The following is a 22,797-nucleotide window of genomic DNA, read 5'->3' on the forward strand; positions in this document are numbered from 1 at the left end:
CGAGATGATTTCTGACTGTGAATAAAGGTTGTAAATGATATTAATGAATACTCTCCCCGAGGGGACTCAGCGGTTTACATACAAAAAGGCAAACATTCAATGCCCTGCTGTTAGGGCACAAGAACTATTTAAACGAAGAAAAGGAAACCTCTCCATAAAAACATTCGCTTCCTCCACAGATCAATTAAAAGCAGCCCCCGCCCTCCCAGTTCCCCCAAAGAAAACCAGTAGAAATCCAGACTAACAGAGCATCTACAAGGGAAAATTAATGTATCTGAAAGAACAGGAACAATTCCCCCAATAAAGGCCCTGGAAGTATTCACAAAACAGGTGCATCTGTTTTTTTTTTTTAATTAAGACAGGAACACCTCCTAGTCTAACCAAACCAGCATGTCAACTGCAAAGCTTTTAAATTCAAACATGATTATCTGTGCAAGGAAGAGCATAATAAAATAAAGGAAGCCAAGAGAGGGGGTTAATTTGGTGGTCTAAGAGTTTCTGGTCCTGATCTGTGAAATTATCTCAAAACACCCCACTCTGTCTCCAGCCCCAAACCAGGAATCCCACAGAAATAAACAAAAGAACACATTTATATCGAGAGCAAGCGGAATGCAGTGGGGCTTACCGAGAAGACTTCTGTGGTTGGCTGTGAATATAAGGTTGTTAGGCCACAATAATGATTTAAAACATAGGAGACTCCTCCACAAAAATATTCTGATTCTCTATGGTGTTCCGTCCCCCAGGACGATGGTTTGCCTTACCTATTGGTCGTTTGTTTGTTTTCCCTCCTTTACATTTTGTTTCACCCTCTGGCTGCAAAGGCCCAGGAAAGGTGGCTTGGAGTCTGCAAGAGCTGGCTGCAGTCTTCTTTGCAATGATTGGTCAAGGAGTATAACATCTTAGGACCGCCCTTTTTTACCAGGGTCTAGTCTCCATTTTGGAGCCTCATTTTGGCTATAGTCTTCCAACGTGCTGCAGCTGTGCAAAGCTAACTGGGACAAATCATCCTCAAAACCAGGCCAATCTAAGCCTATCCAAATTAGATAAGTATTGAATTATACTGATCTGGAATAGAAAATCTAATTAGAGGAGCAAGGTTATTCCGTCGCTTCTAGAACTAATCTTTGCTGTAAAGATAGGGAAGGAAAGAGTTTCTCCTTCTATTATAGACAGCGTGATTAGGGTGTAGTGGTTTTATAATCACCTTTGCCTTCTGGAACCAGGGATAATTCTGTAACTAAAACCTATAGAAATTTGTTTCATTTTCTGTAACTTTAAGATCTGTGCCAAGTTTACAACCTTGTATGAATAAACATCTTTTTTTTGAAGTTTTCCAGACTCAGTCGTTCAATATTTTTAGGACAGCTTATAGGGATTTGCAGTTCGCCCGGATAAAGGACGGCACGTTTCAGCTTTATAGTTTTTTTTATTGTCTGGCGGACGGCACAATGGAAAGAGCAAAAAGGGTATAAAAATCTGTATTTTTGTCCATTCAAATAGTGACTTCTAGGGTTCCTCCACAAAATGATGAAAAATAATCCCTAGATACCAATGTTTCCCCAACCCCCCACCAAAGCCCACCAGCAAAGTCCCCAGAAATATTCACAAAACAAAAAGAGCATCCATTATTTCTTAAAAATCAAAGCAGCACCTCCTAATCTAACCAACTATCATGCCAACTGCAGAGAAGTTCTTAAATTAAAACTTGGTTATCTGTGTAGCATTTGAAAAAAGAGAGAACAAAACCAAGGGAAAACTAGAAACATTTTCTCTCTAAATGGATCCAAATAGCCATGGCTGTGCCATGTGTCAAAATGCCTCACTGTGCAGGCTTCCTAAGACGGGAAGGCCAAAGGCGGTTCAGTTCAGGACAGCCTCACCATCTGAGCTATGGTTTCCTCTGGTTTTCACCAGATTTCCTTGTTGCTCCTCTCTTCACTTTTGGGGGGGGGGATATAATGGTGGCGGGGTATAAATAAAGTTTTATTATTATTATTATTATTATTATTATTATTATTATTATTATTATTATTATTATTATTATTATGGTTCCATAGCATGGAGTCATGGCAGTTAAAGTGGTATCAATCTGCAATCATTCTGTAGTGTGTGTGGTTCCTTATGTCCATGGTGCCCAAACGTATTTTATCGTGGAAGACTTTGAAGGTATGTATTTTCTGTGGAACCCTGACTCTATCCCTAATTTCATTTTTTTAAATCAAAATGTAGATTCTGGATCATTTTCCACTAATTCAAACAGTATCCGCAATTGGCCATGTTGGGTCTGTGTACCAAGTTTGGTCCAGATCCGTTGTCAGCTGGGTTCAGGGCTCTCTGGATATGGGTGAACTATCACTTCCAAAATCAAGGTCCATCCCAGTAACCCCTGCAGTATGTGCAGCTGGGCATGGGGCTTCTCTGTGACAAGTTTGAGCCCAGTCCATTGTTGGTGGGGGTCACAGTATCAGTGAAGATACTGCAAGTCCCATCATCCATGGCAAGGTTGGTCCAGATCCATTGTTGGTTGGGTTGAGTGCTCTCTGGATGTAAGTCATGTATAACTCTGCAAATCATGGTGAATTCTCTCCAAACCTCTTGTTCAGTTGTTGATCAATTCCTCTGTTAACTTGTGCCGTAGGAAGGGGTTAAGGTAGAGGCAGTGGGCGGGATCATGTAAACTAAGGAACCCTGTGATGTCAGTGGGATGGCACGACTGGACTTAGGGGAAACCTGTACATTTACTAATTGTAATTTATCCATTTTATAATGAATATTTGGTAGAGAAAGGAACTCTTCATTACCTTTAGTTACATGGTTATACATTACTTTTTATTACACTTAGTTACCATTTCCCTATATACTGAGATTCTGGGGAGCCCCAACAATCCATGTGAATACGTCAAAGCCCAAAGAACGAATCCTGAGGTAATTAATCCTCCCATTTGCCTGGAGCGCTAATCAAATATCGCGAGAGTGTACTGAGACGCAAGAAGGTCCCAACCCCCAAAAGGCGGGCGAAAGAACGCAGTCTGCTTGAACGCTGCCAGCGCGATGACGTAGCACGCTGTGGGCGGGGCTGCGCGGCCCGTGGGTCGTCCGTTACTCGGGCGGGCGGCATGGCGAAGACGGTGGCCTACTTCTACGACCCCGATGTAGGCAACTTCCACTACGGTGCGTGCGTGCGTGCGTGCGCGGAGGCAGAGTGACGTTGGGCTTTCGCCGAGCGGCCGGAAAAGCTTCCCTCCCGTTGCTTCTTCTGAGGAGAAAGGGGGAGGCGGGGGCTTCAGAAGGGAAACTTGTAGGAAGATATTTTCCTTGTGGAGGTTTTCTGTGCCCCTCCCCCCACTCCGCAGATGCTGCACTTGGTTACCAAGGCCCTGAGGCGGAAGTTCTTGCCCTGGGGATGCTGCTGAAGGCATTGAATCCACTTTGACACCACTTTAATGGCCATGGCTCGATGCTATGGAATCCTGGGATTTTTTTTACAAGGTCTTGAACCTCCTCTGCACAAGTGACTTGGTGCCTCGTTAAATTATAACTCCCAGGATGCTATAGCCTTAAGCCAGTCGTGTCGATGCGCCCAGTAATACCCTTGCTTTCTGACGACTCGGTGCACAGACATTTTTGTTTCATGGGCAACAGTATTGTTACATTTATTTATATCCCGCTTTTTCCCTCCATACGGAGCCTCAAAGCGGCTCACAGCTAAAAGCATTGCAATACTACTTCAAATATACAACTATATATGTAGCATTTTAAGGATTCAAATGATTTGTGTGGTATTTTAATGATGTATTTTGTACTGTATTTTATAATCTGGTGGTAATGTATTTCTTTGTCGTTTAGGAGAAAGACTTATGGTCTAAATATTAAATAAACTGTCTAAACTACAAATATACAAGTATTAGAACAGTATTTTAAACACAAGACCTTCTCTCTTGTTCCTTTTAATTGAGTTTGAGATGGAGGTGGGACAGATGTGCCCAGGCATATTCATATAAGGGATGTGGTCAGCCAAATAGCTTGGAACGGAACAGTGTAGAGCTTCAAAGGTCATAACCAGCACTTTGAATTGTGCCCACTAACAGACTGGCAGCCAGTGGAGTTGCTGCAGCAGGGGAGGTGTCTGCACCCTGTAGCCAGCCCCAGTGAACAACCTGGCTGCAGCTCTTTGAAGCAGCTGAAGTTTCTGAGCACTCTTCAGAGGCAGACCCACGGAGAATGTGTTACAGTAATCCAGATGGGATGTAACTAAGGCATGTTACATTGCACATGAAATTGCCTTCAGGCTACGTGTGTAATGAATTCAGTGTTTAGACTTGGGTCTCAACACCAAAACAGCTCATTCGGTTTGTATATGCAAATGCAAATGTTCCAAAATCCATAACATTACATCCCCATGCATTTTGGATCAGGGATGCTCAACATGTAGCCCAGAACTTTCCAAATTGTGTGTCTCAATGCATTAATAGTAAGTATTTCATACGAATGTAACAAGACATGACAAAAATTTTGAAAATGTAGGTTATTATCTTGAAAACAATATATTTTGAAAATTATAAATGAAAGGTTCTCATGAGATGATGTGTGCATTCGGTATTACAATTTATGCATGTGTCTGTATCCCTTATAAGGGGTTGCCAGTAAAACTGAATTACTTTGTTGCAAAATGATGCCAGTCTCAAAAGTATGTTGCCAACATTAAATATTTGGGAAGCTCTGAAGTAGTTTTTATGTGGTTGGTTCTAAGGAAGTTGTGATTTCTCTGCAAGCACCCTGTGCATCACTGGCCAGGAGTTATTGCTTGCCTGGGTGCAGTAGTGTTGTCTCGTTATGGGAATCGTGTCTCCTTACTTTTGGTGAACTGTTGGGGGCATGAGTAGGTTTGCCTTTTTATGAGCTCAGATACCCACATGTTTCTGCCTTAGGGCTCTGATTAGAAAATTATTCTTCAGTGCATCAATCCTTTTTCTGTTGTCCATTAGTTAATTTCCAAGAAGACTGTGAGTCATTCAAAAGAACATGTATGTTCCTGAATATCAAGGAACTTTCCCAAACTATATTTACTGGCATGTTAACAGTAGGCCCTTAGAATCCACACAGAGCTTCTCAAACTCTGCTTCTCAAGATGTTTTGGACTTCAGCTCCCACAATTGTTAACAGCTGGTAAACTGGCTGGGGTTTCTGGTAACTGAAATTTTTGGTAGGAGAAGCACAGTTTGAGAAACATTGTGCTAAGGTATACCCCAAAAACAATTTCTGCTATATAAGACATAGTGGGAGCTCTGCAGCCTTACTAATTATAAATATTAAAACCAATGGCCATTGCTTAGTCAGAATTGGATATTCCAGTTCTCCATTCCATTCTTATTGTAAACCTCTTGTGTCATATGTTTGCTTATGGTTTGAATACTTATTTGGCCTCAGTGTCTCCAATGTGGAGGAAACCTCAAATGCACTTAAAGCTGCTGGTCCAAATCTGGATTGTAACATATGTCTCAGTTATAAATCCTGCCATTTACCTGATAGAGTTAAACTGCTCTTGTAGAATTGAAAAGGACAGAAACTCGCTATGAATACCAGGTATCTGAATTAAGGTAACAGTAGTATTGTTATCCCAGACCTTCTGGGAAAATGGTTTCATTTCAATTCTCAAATCTGGATTCCCCAATAAAATCAATATGGCCATGAGCATATGAGTCCGATTGTGAAGAATTAGAAAACTGAACCCCCTCTTTGATAGGAATTTGCATCCTTTTCACTAAATTCTAGAAGGAAATGAGTGCTCCCCTAAAAATCTCCTAAATAATACATTGTGTTTTTGAAAAAACATTCAAGGTATTAGTAAAGCAGTTCCATGGCTAACATGGAGAAGTGTAGTATAACATTTATTTTGATGGTTTTCATCCCAGACACTCAGCTGTAAGCCCTTCCATCTCAACTTATTAATCAAGAGTCTGTGGCACTTGAAATCATTTGGGAGAGGTCCTTTTGGCAGAGCCACATACTCTTGAGATCTCAGCTTCAAGTCACTTGGAGAAGACCATTTAGCCCAGTGGTATCTAGTGTGGAGAGCCAGTGTAGTGTATTGGTTTGACTGCTGGGCTGCGACTCTGGAGAACTGGTTTCTTATTCCTGCTGGGCTATGGAAACCCACTCATGACCTTGAACAAGCATCAGAAGAATGCAAAGGCAAACCCTCTGAACAAATTGGTCATCTTAGGGTCACCATAAGTCAGAAATGACTTGAAGATACAAGACAATGATAAAATCACTTGAAGCAGGGTATTTTGCCTGATGATACTACTTCAAACTCACATAAATAACCCATCTTTCCTCCCATAATAGGAATTAGGGTAATAAAATAAACAATACTGTACAAATAAAACCACTTAAAATAAAGTTAAGACCAAATCCTATATTTAAAAAATGACAATGTGGCATAGTATTAAAACCCATCCTTTTAACTTTTTCAAACTTGACACTACAAGCATTAACTTTTGTTATGGGCTTATCAAAGCGATTCTGTTTGTAAACTTACCTTTCAAATCTATTTCATGTATAATACTACTAGCTTTGCCTGGCCACGCGTTGCTGTGGCGAAGTATGGTGGTATGGGAAATAAAGTATTGAGGAATTGGTGGTAGTTAAGGTAAAGGGTAAAGGTTTTCTCCTGACATCAAGTCCAGTTGTGTCCGACCGCACACTGAAGTGGATTATATGGCAGTGTAGAGTCAAGATAATCCAGTGCAAAGCAGAGAATATAAGATTATAAATGGGTTATATAGCTGTGTGGAAGGGCCTTGAGTCTACACTGCCATATAATCCAGTTCAAATCAGATAATCTGTATTTTATAGGCAGTGGGGAAGAGGCCTAAGTGAGGCCTAACTCTGCCTGTCCCCTGGGCTGCATGGGTTGCTAGGAGACCAAGTGGGCGGATCTTAGCCTTTTAACTGGCAGCAATCGGATAAAAACAAATTTTCCTCTCCCTCTAATTAGGACTTTATTTTTCTTTTCTTTTTGTTGTATGAACGTAGAGGCATGGATGAGGGGTTGTGCTGCCAAGTTTAGTGTTTCTGGGATGTGTAGTTTTGTTGTTTTGTCCTAGGCTGAAATTTCATTACCCTTTTATATATATAGATGTGTTCAGTAATCATCAGATAGAAATACTTTAGAAATAATAGTAAACAAATTTAAAATATCCATAATAAATTAAAAGAAATTTTAGCATTCTGAATTAACATAATTCATAGAATACTGTCTGAAGAGCTAGTGGGAATTAGAAAAGTTGAATGACTTTAAACAAGACAGGCATTTTTAGCAATTGGAATATTTAAGCTATGTGCTGATTTGCTATATCCCCATCTTTTCTTCCCATAGGACTTGATGTCTCTTGTTCTACTTATCTCTGTGTGGGATATTTTCCTTAGTTGACCTGTTTTGTCAGCTGAATCCCTTTCAACTGACTTGTAATTTTGATGAGTGGGTGTTAATTTTATGTTCTTTTCCTATCAGGAGCAGGACATCCTATGAAGCCCCATCGTTTGGCACTAACTCACAGTCTTGTGCTCCACTATGGACTCTATAAGAAAATGATTGTAAGTATTACATTTGCAGGGTTCAGGTCTGGCTTAAAGACACTTATATTCTTTTTAAAAAACTGTTACCCATGTTTTGCAGGGATATTCCAAATAATACACATATAGTAAGCCTGCGTATTACATGATGAATTTATTCTGGGATCCTTCACATAATACAATTCATACCCCAGCTGGCAGTACACTTTCTAAAATATTTATGTCTCCCACTATGTCTTTATTCATGCTGGTGAATAAAGATACTGTATAGAGGTCTGGGGAGGGGGTGTGTGGAATCGCTCTTATAGTACAGCATTATGGACCAGCAGATTCAGGAAATCATAGTGATAACTTTGGCAGCTATCTGTATGAAACCTTTGGGAAACATCATTTGTGAGTTCGGAGATATTTTTATCAGCTCCATTTATACTTTTTATGTAATGACTATTGTATAGGGATTTACCCTGTTTTGGATGGGCATATACTCTTTTAGAGGGAAAGAAAAAAAGGGGTTTTCAGTGATGAGTTGCTATTGATTCATCTTTATGACCAAATGGAAAAAGAATGACTTCTTGGTTTGGGCTAGTGTGCCAGTTGCACCCATTACTGAGATCAATGAGAAGTTTCAGTTAACATCTGTATTAAATTATTGTCCTTGACAGTCCAATTAACACAGGATCTGGCCTCCTGTTGGTTCCAAATTGAAATTTGTCCAAGCTTCTGGACCTTGGTCACCACTGAGGATTGTGAATTTCTGTCCATTAGTATCCTGTTGAAGTATTTAATTGTTTTATAATTTGTTTTGTTTTTCTGTGAATCTTTAGATATAGGGCGTGATATGCATGTCTTGATGAACAAATAACTACAGTTAGACTTGCAAGGAATTATTTTTGGAGAATGTTCAGAAACATATCGACCTGCCCTTCAGCCTCTACACTGGTTGTCAGTCTGCTTCTAGATACAATTTAAGACACAGGTGTCTTCAACATGTGACTCTCCTGGTGTTTTGGACTTCAGCTCCCAGAATTCCTGACCATTGAACAAGCTGGCTTCTTGAGAGTTGGAGGCTCAAACACCTGGAAGGCTGCAGGTTGAAGAGGCCTGGTTTAAAGATTGCTGTTTATTTTAGATGTCCTAAATGGCTTCAGGATAACTGAGGGCACATCTACATTGATAATTTAATGCAGCTTTGAAATTGACTTCAAATTGCAGTGGCTACAAAACACATGCCACCAAAGTATACTTCAGTGTAAATTAAAGGGTTCAAAGCGCATCAAGCAAAGTCACAGGAAAGTCCAAGTTAAATTTCTTAATGCGAGCCTTAAATCTAAACCACATTGCGTGGCGATGTCAGCTCTACAGAATGCAAATGGCCTACAACAACAACAACAATAGTTTATTTCTTATTTCTCATATGCCGTCTCCATCTTCCCGAGGGGACTTGGGGTGGCTCACATGGGGACAAAGCCCTAAAAACAACAGTTTATATATACAAAAAAATAGTACAACATTAAAATACATAGCAAAAGCCAAACAATTTTAAAAACTTTAAATAACCACATATCAAAGTAGTTAGGCAAGGGAGTGGGGCTGTTTAGGATTACATGGGAGGGGAAGACTTGTGCAACATGAATAGTCGAACCAGAGTGGGGTAAAGTGCTAGGGGCTGGCTGGGCGAATTGGACTGTATGGACAAAGTGCAGCTAATTATTTGAAAGCGCATTGAAAAAGCCACGTTTTCAAGCTCTTTTGTAATATGGTTAGGGTGGGTACTAGTCTGATCTCCCTGAGGAGGGAGTTCCAGAGCCGGGGGGCCCTCTCCCTCATCCCCACCAACCATGTTTCAGATGGTGGCGGGAGCGAAAGGAGGGCCTCTCCGGGAGATCTAAGAGCCCGCACTGGTTTATAGGGAGAAACACGGTCACAAAGATAGGCAGGACCCAAAGTGCTGTGTTTCAACATTCAGAACAAATGGAAGAGGTGGGGGCTGCCGAAAAAAATGCCTAGGGTATAGTTGGGTGGCAAGGGGCTAACTAATTCCCTGGGACAGGTAATTGATTACCTCCACTGGTGACTATCACTTTCTCCTTTTTTTTGCCACTTATACCTCCAGAGTGCTGGTGTGCTTTGCACACCTGGAAATGAAAAAAATATACTGCAGATTCTGGAATTAGTTTGAGGCCAGTTTCTGTGTCATTTTCCAGGCTTTGAAACCGTTCTTCTCATGTCAGTCTAATCACTTGCACAGCTAAAATTGTTTCTCACAAACTGCTTCCAAATTGCTTTTAGTGTCCAGCGTCAATGTGTCCTAAAAATAACTTTCTCTTATGCCACATCTTTTCTCCATAAGACCAGAAAAAACAGCTAGTCTCTGTATCCCAATGAGGTAAAGACCCAATTGATAGCAACGAAAGATGGTTCTGACTAACTCAGTAGCTGTATCAGTGCTGTGGAATACCTTGCCCATATGAAGTGTACATGTACTCCTTGTCTTTTTGCTGACAGATTCAGACATTTGTATTTCAGAAAGCTCAAGTGGTAATGTTTTATTTAAGACTAGCTTGGGGACCCGGCGGTGCCCGGGTTATTAGAGAACTGAATTGTTTGCCTTTGTTCCAAGTTTAGTCTCGATCCAGTGTCAGTTGGCTTTAGTTGGTACGGGTGAACTACAACTCCCATATGCAAGTCCATGGTCGATCCCCCTCCAAACAGCTCCAGGATGTAAAGCAGGTCATGGGGACTCGATGTGTCAAGTTTGGTCTTGATCAGACATTGGTGAGGGTCGCAGTGGTCTGGGGAAGTGAGTAAAGGTACTGTCAATCCCATCATCCATGGTCTGTTGCTCCCTCAAATGATAGGAGGATGTAAAGTGGGCCACATTGCACCTATATGTCAAGTTTGGTACAGTTTCATCATTCATGGGCATCACAGTGGTCTGTGGGAGTTGAATTGGATGAAGGTACTGGAAATCCCATCATCCTTGGTGCATTCTCCTGCAAACCACACCAGGACATAAATTGTGTGACATTGCACCTGTATGCCAAGTAAGGTACAGTTTCGTCTTTCATGGGTATCACAGTGGTCCGTGGGAGGTGAATCGGATAAAGGTACTGCAAATCCCATCATCCAAGGTCCATCCTGCATCAAACCAGATCAGGACGTAAAGGGGGCCACATTGCACCTTTGTATCAAGTTTGGTACAGTTTTGTCATTCATGGGAATCACAGCGGCCTGTGGGAGGTGAATTGGATGAAGGTACTGCAAATCCCATCGTCCTTGGTCCATCCTCCCCCAAACTGCTGCAACATATAAAGTGTGTCATTTGGGATATATATACCAGATTTGGTTCAGTTCTGTCATATGTAGCAGTTGCTGTGGTCTCAAGAAGCGAGTGAAGGTACTGCATGTCCCATCTGTGTGCCAAGTTTGGTCCAGTTCCGTCACTGATGGGCATCGCAGTGGTCTGTGGGAATCGTAGCGATTGAAAGTACTACATATCCCATCACCCATGGTCCATCATCCTGCAAACGGCACCAGGACATAAAGCGCATCATGGGGTAGGCTCTCTGGAATTGTGGGAGTTGGAGTCCAAAACACCTGGAGGGCCCAAGTTGGCCCGTGCCTGGTTTAAAGGCTTCCATACAATCCTAGAGTTAGAAGGGGTGCCCATCTAGTCGAACCCCCTTCTGCCATAGAGGAAGACACCATCCAAGCCCTCCTGACAGATGGCCATCCAGTCACAAATACGATTGGGAGATAGATAGAGTCCTAGATTTGAAAGGGGTCTCTGAAGGTCATCCAGTCCAGCCCCTTCTGCCACAAAGGAAGAGACCATTCAAGCCCTCCCGACAGAAGGTCATTCCAACCATACATACCATTGAGACATTTATTTATTTATGTATTTATTTAATTCTGATATTTCTCCCCCGCCTTTCTGCAATGGACCCAAAGTGGCTTGCAAGGTCATTAAGCCACGTGCTAACATCCACCATATAAATAAAACATAAAAGTAATGTCAAGCAATAGTAGTATAAATAAGAAATAGCAGGGTTGAGTGGGGGCAGGTGAACTACAACTCCCATATGCAAGTCCATCATCCATGGTCCATCCCACTCCAAACAGGGCCCGGATGTATAGTGGGCCATGGGGACTGTATGTGTCAGGCCTGTTAGAGTGAGTAGGCCAAAGCCTGCGCTGTGGTAGTTTTTTGCCTCAGTAAAAACTGGGGCGGGGGGGGGGGGGGGGGGAGTAAACGATCCTTAAAAGGAAAGAATAAAAAGATAGTCATTATTTTCTCTTTAGTCTGCTGTGAATAGTACTGTGTCCCAATGAGCCAGGGAAAACCTGTCTTCTTTGGAGCAATTTTGAAGAGGCAAGATGGCCCCTCCTTTGCGGCCTAGCAGCCTGCAAAGGCCCAGCCCAGACATGTCAGTAGAAGCGCTGAAGGAGGTGAGGTGAGGGGGTAGAAGTTTTCATAAACATACCTGCAACCATTGTTGAAAAGGAAGCATTAAAACATAATTATTTTCCATCATTAGTTGGATGCAGAATGCTGTGAATGTGTGAGTGAACTGTAATTCTTAGAACCAAAGTTTTTTATTATCATTATGACAGTTGGGCATGTTGGGTCTATGTGGTCGAGATCCGTTGTCAGTGGGTTCATGGGTTGTAGGGGTGATGTGTGTCAAGTTTGGTCCAGCTCCGGCCTTCCTGATGGTCCCAGTGGTGTTTTGGATTACAGAAGTGTAGGCCGAGGCTGTTAACTGTCCCAAAGCTAGCATCGTTCTGAGGAGATAAGTAGGCCGAACGAAGCCAGTTGGTAGTAGTTTTTCCCTCAGCGATCCCAGTGGCCTGTGAAAGTGGTGGCCAATCAGAGCTGGCCCATATTCCGGCCGGCCAATCAGAAAGCTGATCCATATTCTGCCAGGCCAATCAAAACGCGAGCACATATTCCGCCAGGCCAATCAAAATGCTGATACATACTCCGATACAAACATTCACTTTTATTATCTATATAGATTGTTTTTCCTGTGTTCTCTGAATTTTTTATTTTCTTCATTTTTTTTGCATTTTTGTTCAATGCAGGATTCTTTATAATATAGTTTGAAATAGTTGAAAGCCATTCTGTGTGATTCAGGACAAGGTGAAAAAGAAATCTGTCTAAATAGACCAGATATGGTTCAGGGAAATGGAAAGGAACAAGGTGAGGCATAGAAGAAACAAACATTAAAAATCACATAAAAGCCAAACATCCAACTTAGCCCACTTTCTCCACGAAGAGGAGCATATTGTAGCTCTGCAGCTCCATTGTCTGACAGTAAAACACCAAGATTCTAGCCCCATGATTCCTTGTCTTAGAAGGAAGTTCTTCCTTCCCACTGTTTGTTCCTTCCAATTCCAGTTTCTTTGTTACAAGGAAGCTTTTCCCACTGCTTGCTCCTTCACAAAATCAATATCTCTCCAGTCTGGCTGTCTCCCTGGAAGGTAGCATTAAATCTGATGCATATAGTGATGAATGAGGTTGGTATGTATCATCCAAATTAAGCCTGAAAGAGCCTTGTTCCTGACCAGAGGAGGCCCCTGTTGTCTTAAGTAGCAGGAGGAAAAATTCTGTTGTGGAGTAAACACTGGATTGGGATCCATAATTTTCCAGCATCACCAGAATCAGGTCCAGGAGAGAATGTAAGTTTTGGGTAGATTCGGCTGGTGCTTCTAGCAGTGCCATACATTAAGCCAGCTTGCTGGTCTGCAGATTTTTTTCCGAGCCAAATTAGCCAGACCATTGTTGGCTTAGGGGGATGTCTTCCCTCTTCTCTTTGGAGCTTCCCTGGTGGCAGGGGTGAGAGCTGGGGCTCTGCATAGTATAGTTTGAGCTCGTGCCTTGCGAAGAGCCTGATGAAAAGGTCATCCTTGACTTCCTTGCCTTCCCTTTTGGAAGGAGTCACTGTCTGTCCAACTTTTAATGGACTATATCTTAGGTCCCGACCCCCCCCCCCCCCATGCCCCTTCCAAGACCATAATATTTCTAACACACTATGTGCTGACAACCTTTTCCTTTCTCCACCTTCGTGATTACAGTGTTGACGTATCTCTGCATTGTGCTGCACTCTTGCCAACTGATTTTCCAGTTTCTTCTTGTTGCTGGATGACAAGTTGCTTGCACAGCTGCCAGCATTTCTTTCATCACTAAACACAATAACAGCTGCAGCTTCACCAGGTCAGCTAGAGAGGCAGATAGTCACCCACTCATAGTAATTGAAAACTAAAAATGTTTGTTAGTGATTCTACTGTAAATGACATAAGAGTTCTATCAATAGATCTGGATCTTTGTCTCCTTCCCAGATTTACAGTGTTTTTAGTGGTTTGAAATGTTCTGATTGCTTTTTTGATTCTGTGTTGTACTGTATATTTTATCAATTGTATTGGTTAATTGTATTATGATATGTTGTTTTTATGTTGTGTTATATTGTATTGTCCTGGGCAGGGCCCCATGTAAGCCGCCCCGAGTCCCTTTGGGGAGATGGTGGCGGGGTATAAATAAAGTTTTTTTATTATTATTATTATTATTATTATTATTATTATTATTATTATTATTATTCTGTTGGTCTTTGAATGTTGTTAGTTCTGATACCAAATTTGTCATTGTTTATTCTTTTGAAACTGATGTGTTCAATTAAAGTGTGGTGGAGAGAGATGGTGAAACATATCACATTGGAGGTGATGCAGTGGTTGATGAATGAATTCCTAATGTGGTTAATACAGTTTAATGACTGTTCTCTAGATTTAATATGCGAACATAGGAGTTAGAATATGAATCTGGAGTTTTGCACGATTTGTTCTCTGTGTCTTTGTTAGAGAGGTGTGCTGCTTTGGTAGACAACTGGTCATAGGTCTAGACTGCACTGCCTGGAGGATTTCCAAATGCAGTGCTCCCACATAAAATAATAGAGGGACCACAAGTGTCAATCTAGTCCAATCGCTTACTGTGCAGGAATACATAAGCTGTTTTAAGAGATGCTCTTCTAACCTCTGTTTTAAAATCTCCAAAGATGGAGTCACACGTACCCTTTGAAGTCAGTGGCTCATATACATGCATTTCTACTCTTTCCCCCTTCTCTCTCTTCCTATCCTTTCTCCTTTAGCTGCCAGTGATGTGTTTTCTATCTCCATCTAGCACAGTGGTTCTCAACCTGTGGGTCCCCAGGTGTTTTGGCTACAACTCCCAGAAATCCCAGCCAGTTTACCAGCTGTTAGGATTTCTGGGAGTTGAAAGCCAACACATCTGGGGACCCATATATTGAGAACCACTGTTCTAGCAATATATCTGTTGAAGTCAGATATATTGTAGAGGAAGTTTCAGGCACACCTGGCATCTATAATATTATGTCTCTGTAGTGTCTTTACATGGCTTTACAAGGACAAAGAAGGGAAAATCAAGATGTTGGGTCTGGCTACGCTTTTTGCAAATTGTCTAGCTTGTTTTAAATGTTAAAAGAAGAATAGTCAGAAAAAACTCAAACTACTGCTTTGTGGTGATGAAAAATAATCACCAAACTGTCTGCAAGGTGTCATAAAAACTCTACATAGCAGGCTATTGACTTGTGGGGAAGAACACTGAAGACTTCTAACCACTTTAGAAGAGGGTAGTGCTATGTATAGATGTCAGGCATGACATTACGTTGTTAGACTGTTGGAGAAAACAGGTTTCAGATCCTTCTATGCAGCGGTATGAGATGTTCAACAGTTGAGCAAACTTATATTTTAAGTAGCCTGTTATGTCATAAGCTCTCACAAAGCAGAGTCTATTTCATCAGATTAATAAAAGACTAACCTGGCCTATATACCTATCATGGTGTGGTGAGAAACAGGAAAGAGTGAGGTCAGAATGGAAGAAAAGTTGGGTAAGGGAGGACTGGCTGCAACAGTTACATAATAGCAAAAAGGTTACAGCAGTTATTAACAAGGCAGTCTTCAAACTAGAACTACTCATCAGCAACGACACACAAGAATAGCAGCATTGCCAGGTTTGATAGATTCTGTCCCATGCTCTTATGGGTTCATACTCTTTTTGCTTTACCCCATCTCTTTCTTGTTTGCTCCCTGTTCTCCACCTCCAATGTGTTCTATCATTTCCCGCACAACACCAGGGATTTACTAGCCAGTCTCCAATATCATGTTTTGGGATAAATTCTGTTGTGTGGTGGTCTTCTAGCACCTGAGTTTCCTGGATGAAACAGATTGTGCAGATCTACTTCAGTCTGGCTTCGGGCCTGACAGTGGGATGGAGATGCCTTTGGTTGGCATAATCTATCACCTATGCTGGTAACTGGACAGGAAAAATATGTCTTTATTGTTTCTGGTGGACTTTTTGGTAGCTTTGGATCCATAGTGTACTTCTGGATCAACATGCTGGGATGGGACTTGGGACAATGCTTTATAATTGCTCAAATCTTTCCCGGAGGGATGAACAAAGAAAGTACTGTGGGGAAATGCCTGTTCAGCAGTCTGAGAACAGTTGTTTAGAGTTCTTGAATTCAATATCACCAGTATACTGTTGGCACCAAGTTCTACCTCTTATTTCTGTTTTCTTTCAGGGAAGCTGTTATAGTGTTATACTAGCTTGGGAACCTGGCGATGCCCGAGTTATTTGAAAAAGGCATTATTTGTCTTTAATTGTTAGGTATTTTCAGTTTGGAGTGGGTGAACTACAATTCTCAGAATAGTGGGTCAATCCTCCCCAAATCCTGCCAGTATTCATTTTGGGTCTGTGTACCAAGTGTGGTCAAGATCTGTTGTTGGCTGGTCACTGGCATGGTAAACAGGGCTGCTTTTATGGTGCACAGATAACTATCTGAGGAACTACCATTACTGGACAGCAACTTATCCTCTTTTTTTGGTTTCTACAACTCACAAAAATGACTTGATTATGAAGCTAACTTACCATACACATCAAGATGGAACAATGCACTTGCTGGCCAAAGCTAATGTCCACCCTGTTTGGTGTTCAACTAGAAACATCTGCTAAATAGAAAAGGATCAAGTATCTAACCTGGTACAGGTTAAGTCGAGACATCCATCTTAGAAATGGGTTGTGCTGGATGGGGCAGCGCTCCTCCTGAAATCCATAATTGCACCTTGGACATACTTTTGAATTCAACCCTCAGCCAGGTTTTGGCAGCAGCCAGTTAAAGTCAGTGTAACTGTTGTTACCATTCCTGGAGATATCAAATCTGGTTACAGCGAAACATACTTTGATTTCATCCTACATGGGATGGCCATAACATGCTCAATGTGGGACTGCGTTTGGAAATTTTGGAAATTTCATTAGGTTCAAATGTGGCCAAAGCAGTTATTGTAACTGCTTATAGGGAATGTACAAGACGCACTTGTTGAAGCAACTTCATTGGTTACCAAGTACAATTCAGAGTGGTTGTTGTTACTTAAAATGTCTGTAAGTCTGAATGACTGTACACTCCTATATGAGCCTGTATAAAACTTAAGATTCTTGCAGGAGGGAGGACTTTGTTAAGGTCCCAGCATGCCCATAGGTCTTTCTGGTATGGGCATGTGAGTGGGCTTTCTCAGTGCCTTCTCCCAGGCAGTATTAGGGGTGCATAAAATGGCAGAAATCTGTTCCGTTTTCGTTTTGAATTTTGGGTCAGAAATAACTTGGATTCTATATCAGGAGAAATTTAAAAACTACATAATTAAATGAGAGAAATTTATCCTACAGGTTTTTAAACCATACCAAGCATCCCAACATGACATGTGCCGCTTTCACTCAGAAGATTACATTGATTTCCTTCAGAGAGTGAGTCCCAACAACATGCAAGGATTCACCAAGAGCCTCAATGCTTTCAATGTAGGGGATGACTGGTAAGTAGTGCCTGGGTAGATGTATAGCATGGGCAACCAATATGTTATGGAGGTCAGGTTGGAAACATCTCTGAAGTGATAGGTTCAGCGGGCAATATATGTATTGAAGATATGCTAGAAACTAGTGGCCTAAGATTTGCCTTGTTAATTTAATCAATGTGAGCAAGTACATTTATCCACATGTGAATCATCTTACTTTTTGATTTTATGTTTCATACAGTATCTTTGTCTCTCATCCTCACACAAGGTGTGCCTATACCCCCCATCCCTAGGTAATGTCTAGTTTTCCCCAAGCCCCTTTTTTTCTTTCCTACCTTGTTTCAATTAGACTTCGACATCTGACCATTTTTCTGTCCTTTATTGTTAAATAAGAGAAGACTGTAAAAGCAAGAGGAAGAGTGTCATTTTGAGCATGCCTTTTAATTTTTCTGGTGTGGTATATTAGATACACTGCTTTTTGAATGATGGATTGTATCTTGCCAAATGAAATAATCACATTATAAATGCTGGCAGACAGTGCATGCCAAGTGTCCTGTGTCACATTTAGCCAGTTTTGTTTTTATGGCTGGTGTGACAAAAATAGAAAGTCAAGTAAAGTAACTATCCAACTGCAACACAGGAATTGTGATAATTCCAGATGAAATTCTGAATATCAAGAAACATAGAGACCAAAGTGTTATAGATATTATCATCAGCGTAAGCTGATGCTTGACATATGGCGACACTATGTATAATAAATCTCTAAAAGATCTTGTCAGTAACAACCTTGCTTAGGTCTTGCAAACTCAGGGTCATGGTTCATTCATTTAGTCAGTAAAAGTGGCAAATAGCATTTGTTTTTGGTTATTCACAAAATGTGGGGACTTTTCTGTATTTACATTTTAAATGTTAACTATATGTTTTACTGATTAGAATTTTGTTTGCTTTTCTGCATTTACTTTCCCATCTGTCAAGTGAAAAATATTATCAGAGATATTTAGAAATATTTTGTTCTGAGGTCTGCAGTAACTGAAAATATTACCATACTTGTAAATTGTCAGATGTTAGCACAGATTGAATATACTTGATTTCAGAAATAATTCTGGATATAGGGAGTGCTAAACTGGGAGCAAAATAGTGGATGCTAACATGACAGGAGATGAGCCAGTTGTATTTGGAAATTATTTACATAGAATTTAAGAAGTGATCGTTTTTGGATTAGAAAGACAAGCGGAGGAAACAAAATGTAGAGATCCAGATATACGTTTGGTTGGAAATGGTAACCAAATACAAATGACAAAAACATTCTGAGTTTGGTTACAATGGGATAAGACAAACAGTGTGAAAATGGATATACTGAGGTTGTAGTGGTGGTTTGAAAAGAACTAAACAAGGTATGGCATACAGAGATTAACTAGGGAGAGAAGACTGGAAATCATTCAGTCAGCTTTGGCACACAAAACGTGTAAAACTCTGGCTCAGCTGTAATAATAAGTGGCTGAATATTGTAACTGCACAACACATTAAACCAGAGAACTGCAGGAACTCACTCTGGATTTGAAGTGTATTGGTGCTGATTACCTTGATATTGTGGCTTGTAGTAAGAGAGGCTGAACAAACCATGGTTCCTTTCTCTGTAATTTGTTGTGTTATTTGAATGAGGAATTTTTCTCTTGTTAGTTTATTTCTCTCATCACAATTCAAAGAAACAAGTTTTCTTTGGTTTGTAATGGAAGAAACAATACCTGATTTCCAGGATAGTTTAGCTGATTATGGTCAAAAGATGGGCTACAACTAGCTTAATGGTGGAAATATTTTTGTGGGAAAAGTTGAAGTGACTAGCAAAAATGCATCTATAAGAAACATTAACCCTTGTGTAACCCTTGTGTATTTGCAGAGTATGTAGCATTACATTCTGTTTAAACAGTGGTCTACAGATTTTGGCTGATAATGTCAACTAAAAGTTCACATTTCCATTCTTGGAGCTGAAGTAGCTGGCCATTCTTATACTGCACTTGTGATGTAATTCTGAGACCATACAGTCATGTCAGATGTACACAACAAAAAGGAAAAAGTCTCAGCCTCCTTTTTTTGCTTGGGGTTAGTAGGAGATTGTTCTTGCACTTCTGCTGCATTTTGGAACCCTTTGAGAATCTCTGGAGCATGGTACAGTTACTAGGATTATCTCTACATGTTTTCTACTTTCAAATTTGAGAGAGAGGTGGAGGCTTGTTCGTCAAAGTTTCTGAATGGCCCAGGGCGTCAAATTCTCTGAGGCTCAGAAAAAGCCAATCATCAAACCCCCTCCCCTATCCTGGTCAAATCTTGCCAAGTATATCCTATGATTAGTTCACCATAGGGTCAACATGAGTCAAAAGCAACTTGGAGGCACACAGCAACAACAATGATGTTACCTTGAAATACCTATAACATTTTGTTGTTGTTCTTCTCTCAGCCCAGTGTTCCCAGGTCTGTTTGAATTTTGTTCTCGGTATACTGGGGCCTCTTTGCAAGGAGCAACACAACTGAATAATAAGGTAAAAAGGCAGCATTATGCTTACCCTCCTCATAGCAGTAAAATATATAGATCAACTGCTGTTGTACAGGTCATTCTAAGAGATGCTGCCCTGTATTTCTCTAAAATGTTAAATGATTTCATAACCTTTTGCTCTGAAGGAGTTTCATGAGTACTAGTATGGTATAAAAGTTGAGAAACTAATCCATGAATTGGGAAATTCCTCTGCTATAAGTTCAGTAAGTGACCTTAGATAAACTACAGTTTTTCACATCCCCAGTGTGGCACTAACCTCGCCTACATTATAAGATTGTCCCAAGGGTTATTTGTGGTTAGAATTCTTGAAAGTGCTGTATAAAAGTCAAGTTGTTACAGTAGAGTCTCACTTATCCAACATAAATGGGCCGGCAGAACGTTGGATAAGCAAATATGTTGGATAATAAGGAGAGATGAAGGAGAAGCCTATTAAACATCAAATTAGGTTATGATTTTACAAATTAAGCACCAAAACATCATGTTATACAACAAATTTGACAGAAAAAGTAGTTCAATATGCAGTAATGCTACGTCGTAATTACTGTATTTATGAATTTAGCACCAAAAAATCACGATATATTGAAAACATTGACTACAAAAATACGTTGGATAATCCAGAACGTTGGCTAAGTGAGAGACTACTGTATTTTGGATGTACTTTATAAAAACTATAGCACAAATCTCCTTACCAGTTTTGTGAAAAAGAGACTGCAATGGAAAAGTTAGTTCAGAACATAGGCAATAACCACCTCTTTGCAAATGTTATTATTTGGGCACTGTAGTGCTCTTTCCTTTTGGCTAACATTGTATCTCTGTTCTTAGATTTGTGATATTGCAATAAACTGGGCTGGAGGCTTACATCATGCCAAGAAGTTTGAGGTAATGAGGCAAGTCTGCTCTCTTCTTTTTTGGTGTATTGAGAAGGCTTAGTGCTGTTTTTCATTGAAACCACTTATTTTATTTTCCATTTTTTGTGCTCTAGGCTTCTGGATTTTGTTATGTTAATGACATCGTGATTGGCATTTTGGAGCTTCTCAAGTAAGGAATTTATGCAAGTGTCAGTGCATTGGGTGGGAATGAATTGATTCTGTTAGTAATACCTTAAGTAAATAGATTGCACCAGATATTAAATGTTTTATTCTATGCAATTTTCTTTATGATGATGGTCCTTTCTATTCCTGTTTTTTAAAGGTTTCTTTTTCAGGTATTATGATTGTTTTAAAATGTTTGGTTGCCTTCTGACATGGAACACTTCCTACTCATGGATTTTTGTCAGTTTGAAACAGTTGTGCAAATATACTAGTTCGTTGAAGCAGCGAGAAGATTGGCGTTTTGCAGATATAATGCTGATCAAGATGAAATTAGAATGTTACATTTTTGCTTGTACTGTGTTTGGGATTGTCAGTTTGTCTCCCAGGGCTACCTAATCGCATCTTCTACTCCTGGCTCACAATGATTGCTATTGCTTAGCCGACTTGTTTTCTTTCTGCTTTTATCCACCACTTTACAACTTACAGTTTACCACAACTGCAATTTCCAAAATGGGGCACACAAATATTTTGGAACCTCCAATTTACTCTTCTAGGAGCTCAGATGACAAGAGTGTAGAAAAGACGTGGCCTCTGGCCTCTCTTAGGAGTTTGGGATATAGAAACCATTGGACTTTATTCTGAAAACAGATGTAAGATGTACAAGGATAGGAACAGAAAATGAGCAGAGTTTGTATTGAACTGCTCCTGTACTGCATGGTGTAGAGAAGAGGCACAAAGTCAGCATTCCTTCTCATTTAATTCTCAGGCTAGTCATAGCATCATCCATTATATGGCTGACTTGTTGACCAGCTTACAAAGGTACAGGACCCAGCTGGAACACAAAGGTTGCAAATACACAATGGGTTGGCTGGATTACTACCAATTGCTAATATGGTTTTGATGTGTCTTGGTGAGGATTTGAGATTTGACTAATAAGGTTTCTCTATCCCAAGGAACAGTATCCATACAGAAGGGCTAGGAGTGCAGTGAGGGAGTATTTTTTCCTAGTTCCCTCTACATTTCATATGTTAAGTCCTCTTCAACAGACTCCTGCTGAGGTGTTACCACATTGATGCTAGTAGTTGTTTTAGTGCTTTTGTCTCAGCCTCCCTCTTCCAGGTTGAGGACTTTGTAGTTGTTCTGACATTTATCACGCTGTTGTGTAACACAAGAGTGGGCAATATCATTTTTAGCATTGTTAGCTGCTTTGAGTTTCTTTTAGGATAGAAAAATCAGCATACAAGCAATACTTATTATTATTATTGCCCCAAAGAACAACTGTGACTGCACCAACTTTGAAAGCATAGAGCAATAGCAACCAACAAGTGCAAAAAATTGAAATTGGAAGTTACTGGAAGTCTGATTAATATATTTTTAAAAACTTTGTAATGTGTATGAGGGGGATGTGCACCTCTTTAAACATAAAACCACTGTTCCTGGAGGTGCCTAGGAACAGGGAAGCTATTTTCCCCCTGAAACATGTGAGTTGCTCGATTGTTTAGCAAGCAATAGCAATTGTAGAAATGGAGTGCCAGGTATTCATTACTAGGCAACCTCCCTGCATTTCAAGGTCAAGGTCACCAGGTTTTGCTCTTTCTGTGGAGTGTATATTTGCAATGTTTCACGCAGTAAGAGAGAGGTTTCATATATTGCTGAATGCATTGCATAATTAAAGTAATAGTTTGGGAGGCTAGCCTTCTCAACTTTTCACAACACGGATGAAAAGGCTTTCTCAGTTTCCCCCAGTCCCACCCTCGATTATCTAATCAGAGATGATGGTAA

General features: G+C 40.5%; 1 protein-coding gene across 4 annotated transcripts in view; it reads left to right on the forward strand.

The window, feature by feature from the left end:
• Positions 1-3,014: 3,014 nt before the first annotated feature.
• hdac3 (histone deacetylase 3) overlaps positions 3,015-22,797 on the forward strand; it is a 28,998-nt gene continuing 9,215 nt past the window's right edge. The window contains exons 1-6 of one of the 4 annotated variants that reach the window (XM_003219886.4): positions 3,015-3,171; positions 7,517-7,599; positions 17,312-17,454; positions 19,889-19,970; positions 20,807-20,863; positions 20,967-21,022. In XM_003219886.4, coding sequence (XP_003219934.1) covers positions 3,117-3,171; positions 7,517-7,599; positions 17,312-17,454; positions 19,889-19,970; positions 20,807-20,863; positions 20,967-21,022 — 476 coding nt within the window. In that variant the 5' untranslated portion in view covers positions 3,015-3,116. Of the gene's footprint in view, positions 3,172-7,516; positions 7,600-17,311; positions 17,455-19,888; positions 19,971-20,806; positions 20,872-20,966; positions 21,023-22,797 lie in introns of those variants that run through there. The other 3 variants (XM_062977842.1, XM_062977843.1, XM_062977844.1) reach the window with 3 other exon arrangements.

This window comes from Anolis carolinensis, chromosome 4 (genome assembly GCF_035594765.1).
Source record: "Anolis carolinensis isolate JA03-04 chromosome 4, rAnoCar3.1.pri, whole genome shotgun sequence".
Taxonomy (NCBI): Eukaryota; Metazoa; Chordata; class Lepidosauria; order Squamata; family Dactyloidae; genus Anolis; species Anolis carolinensis.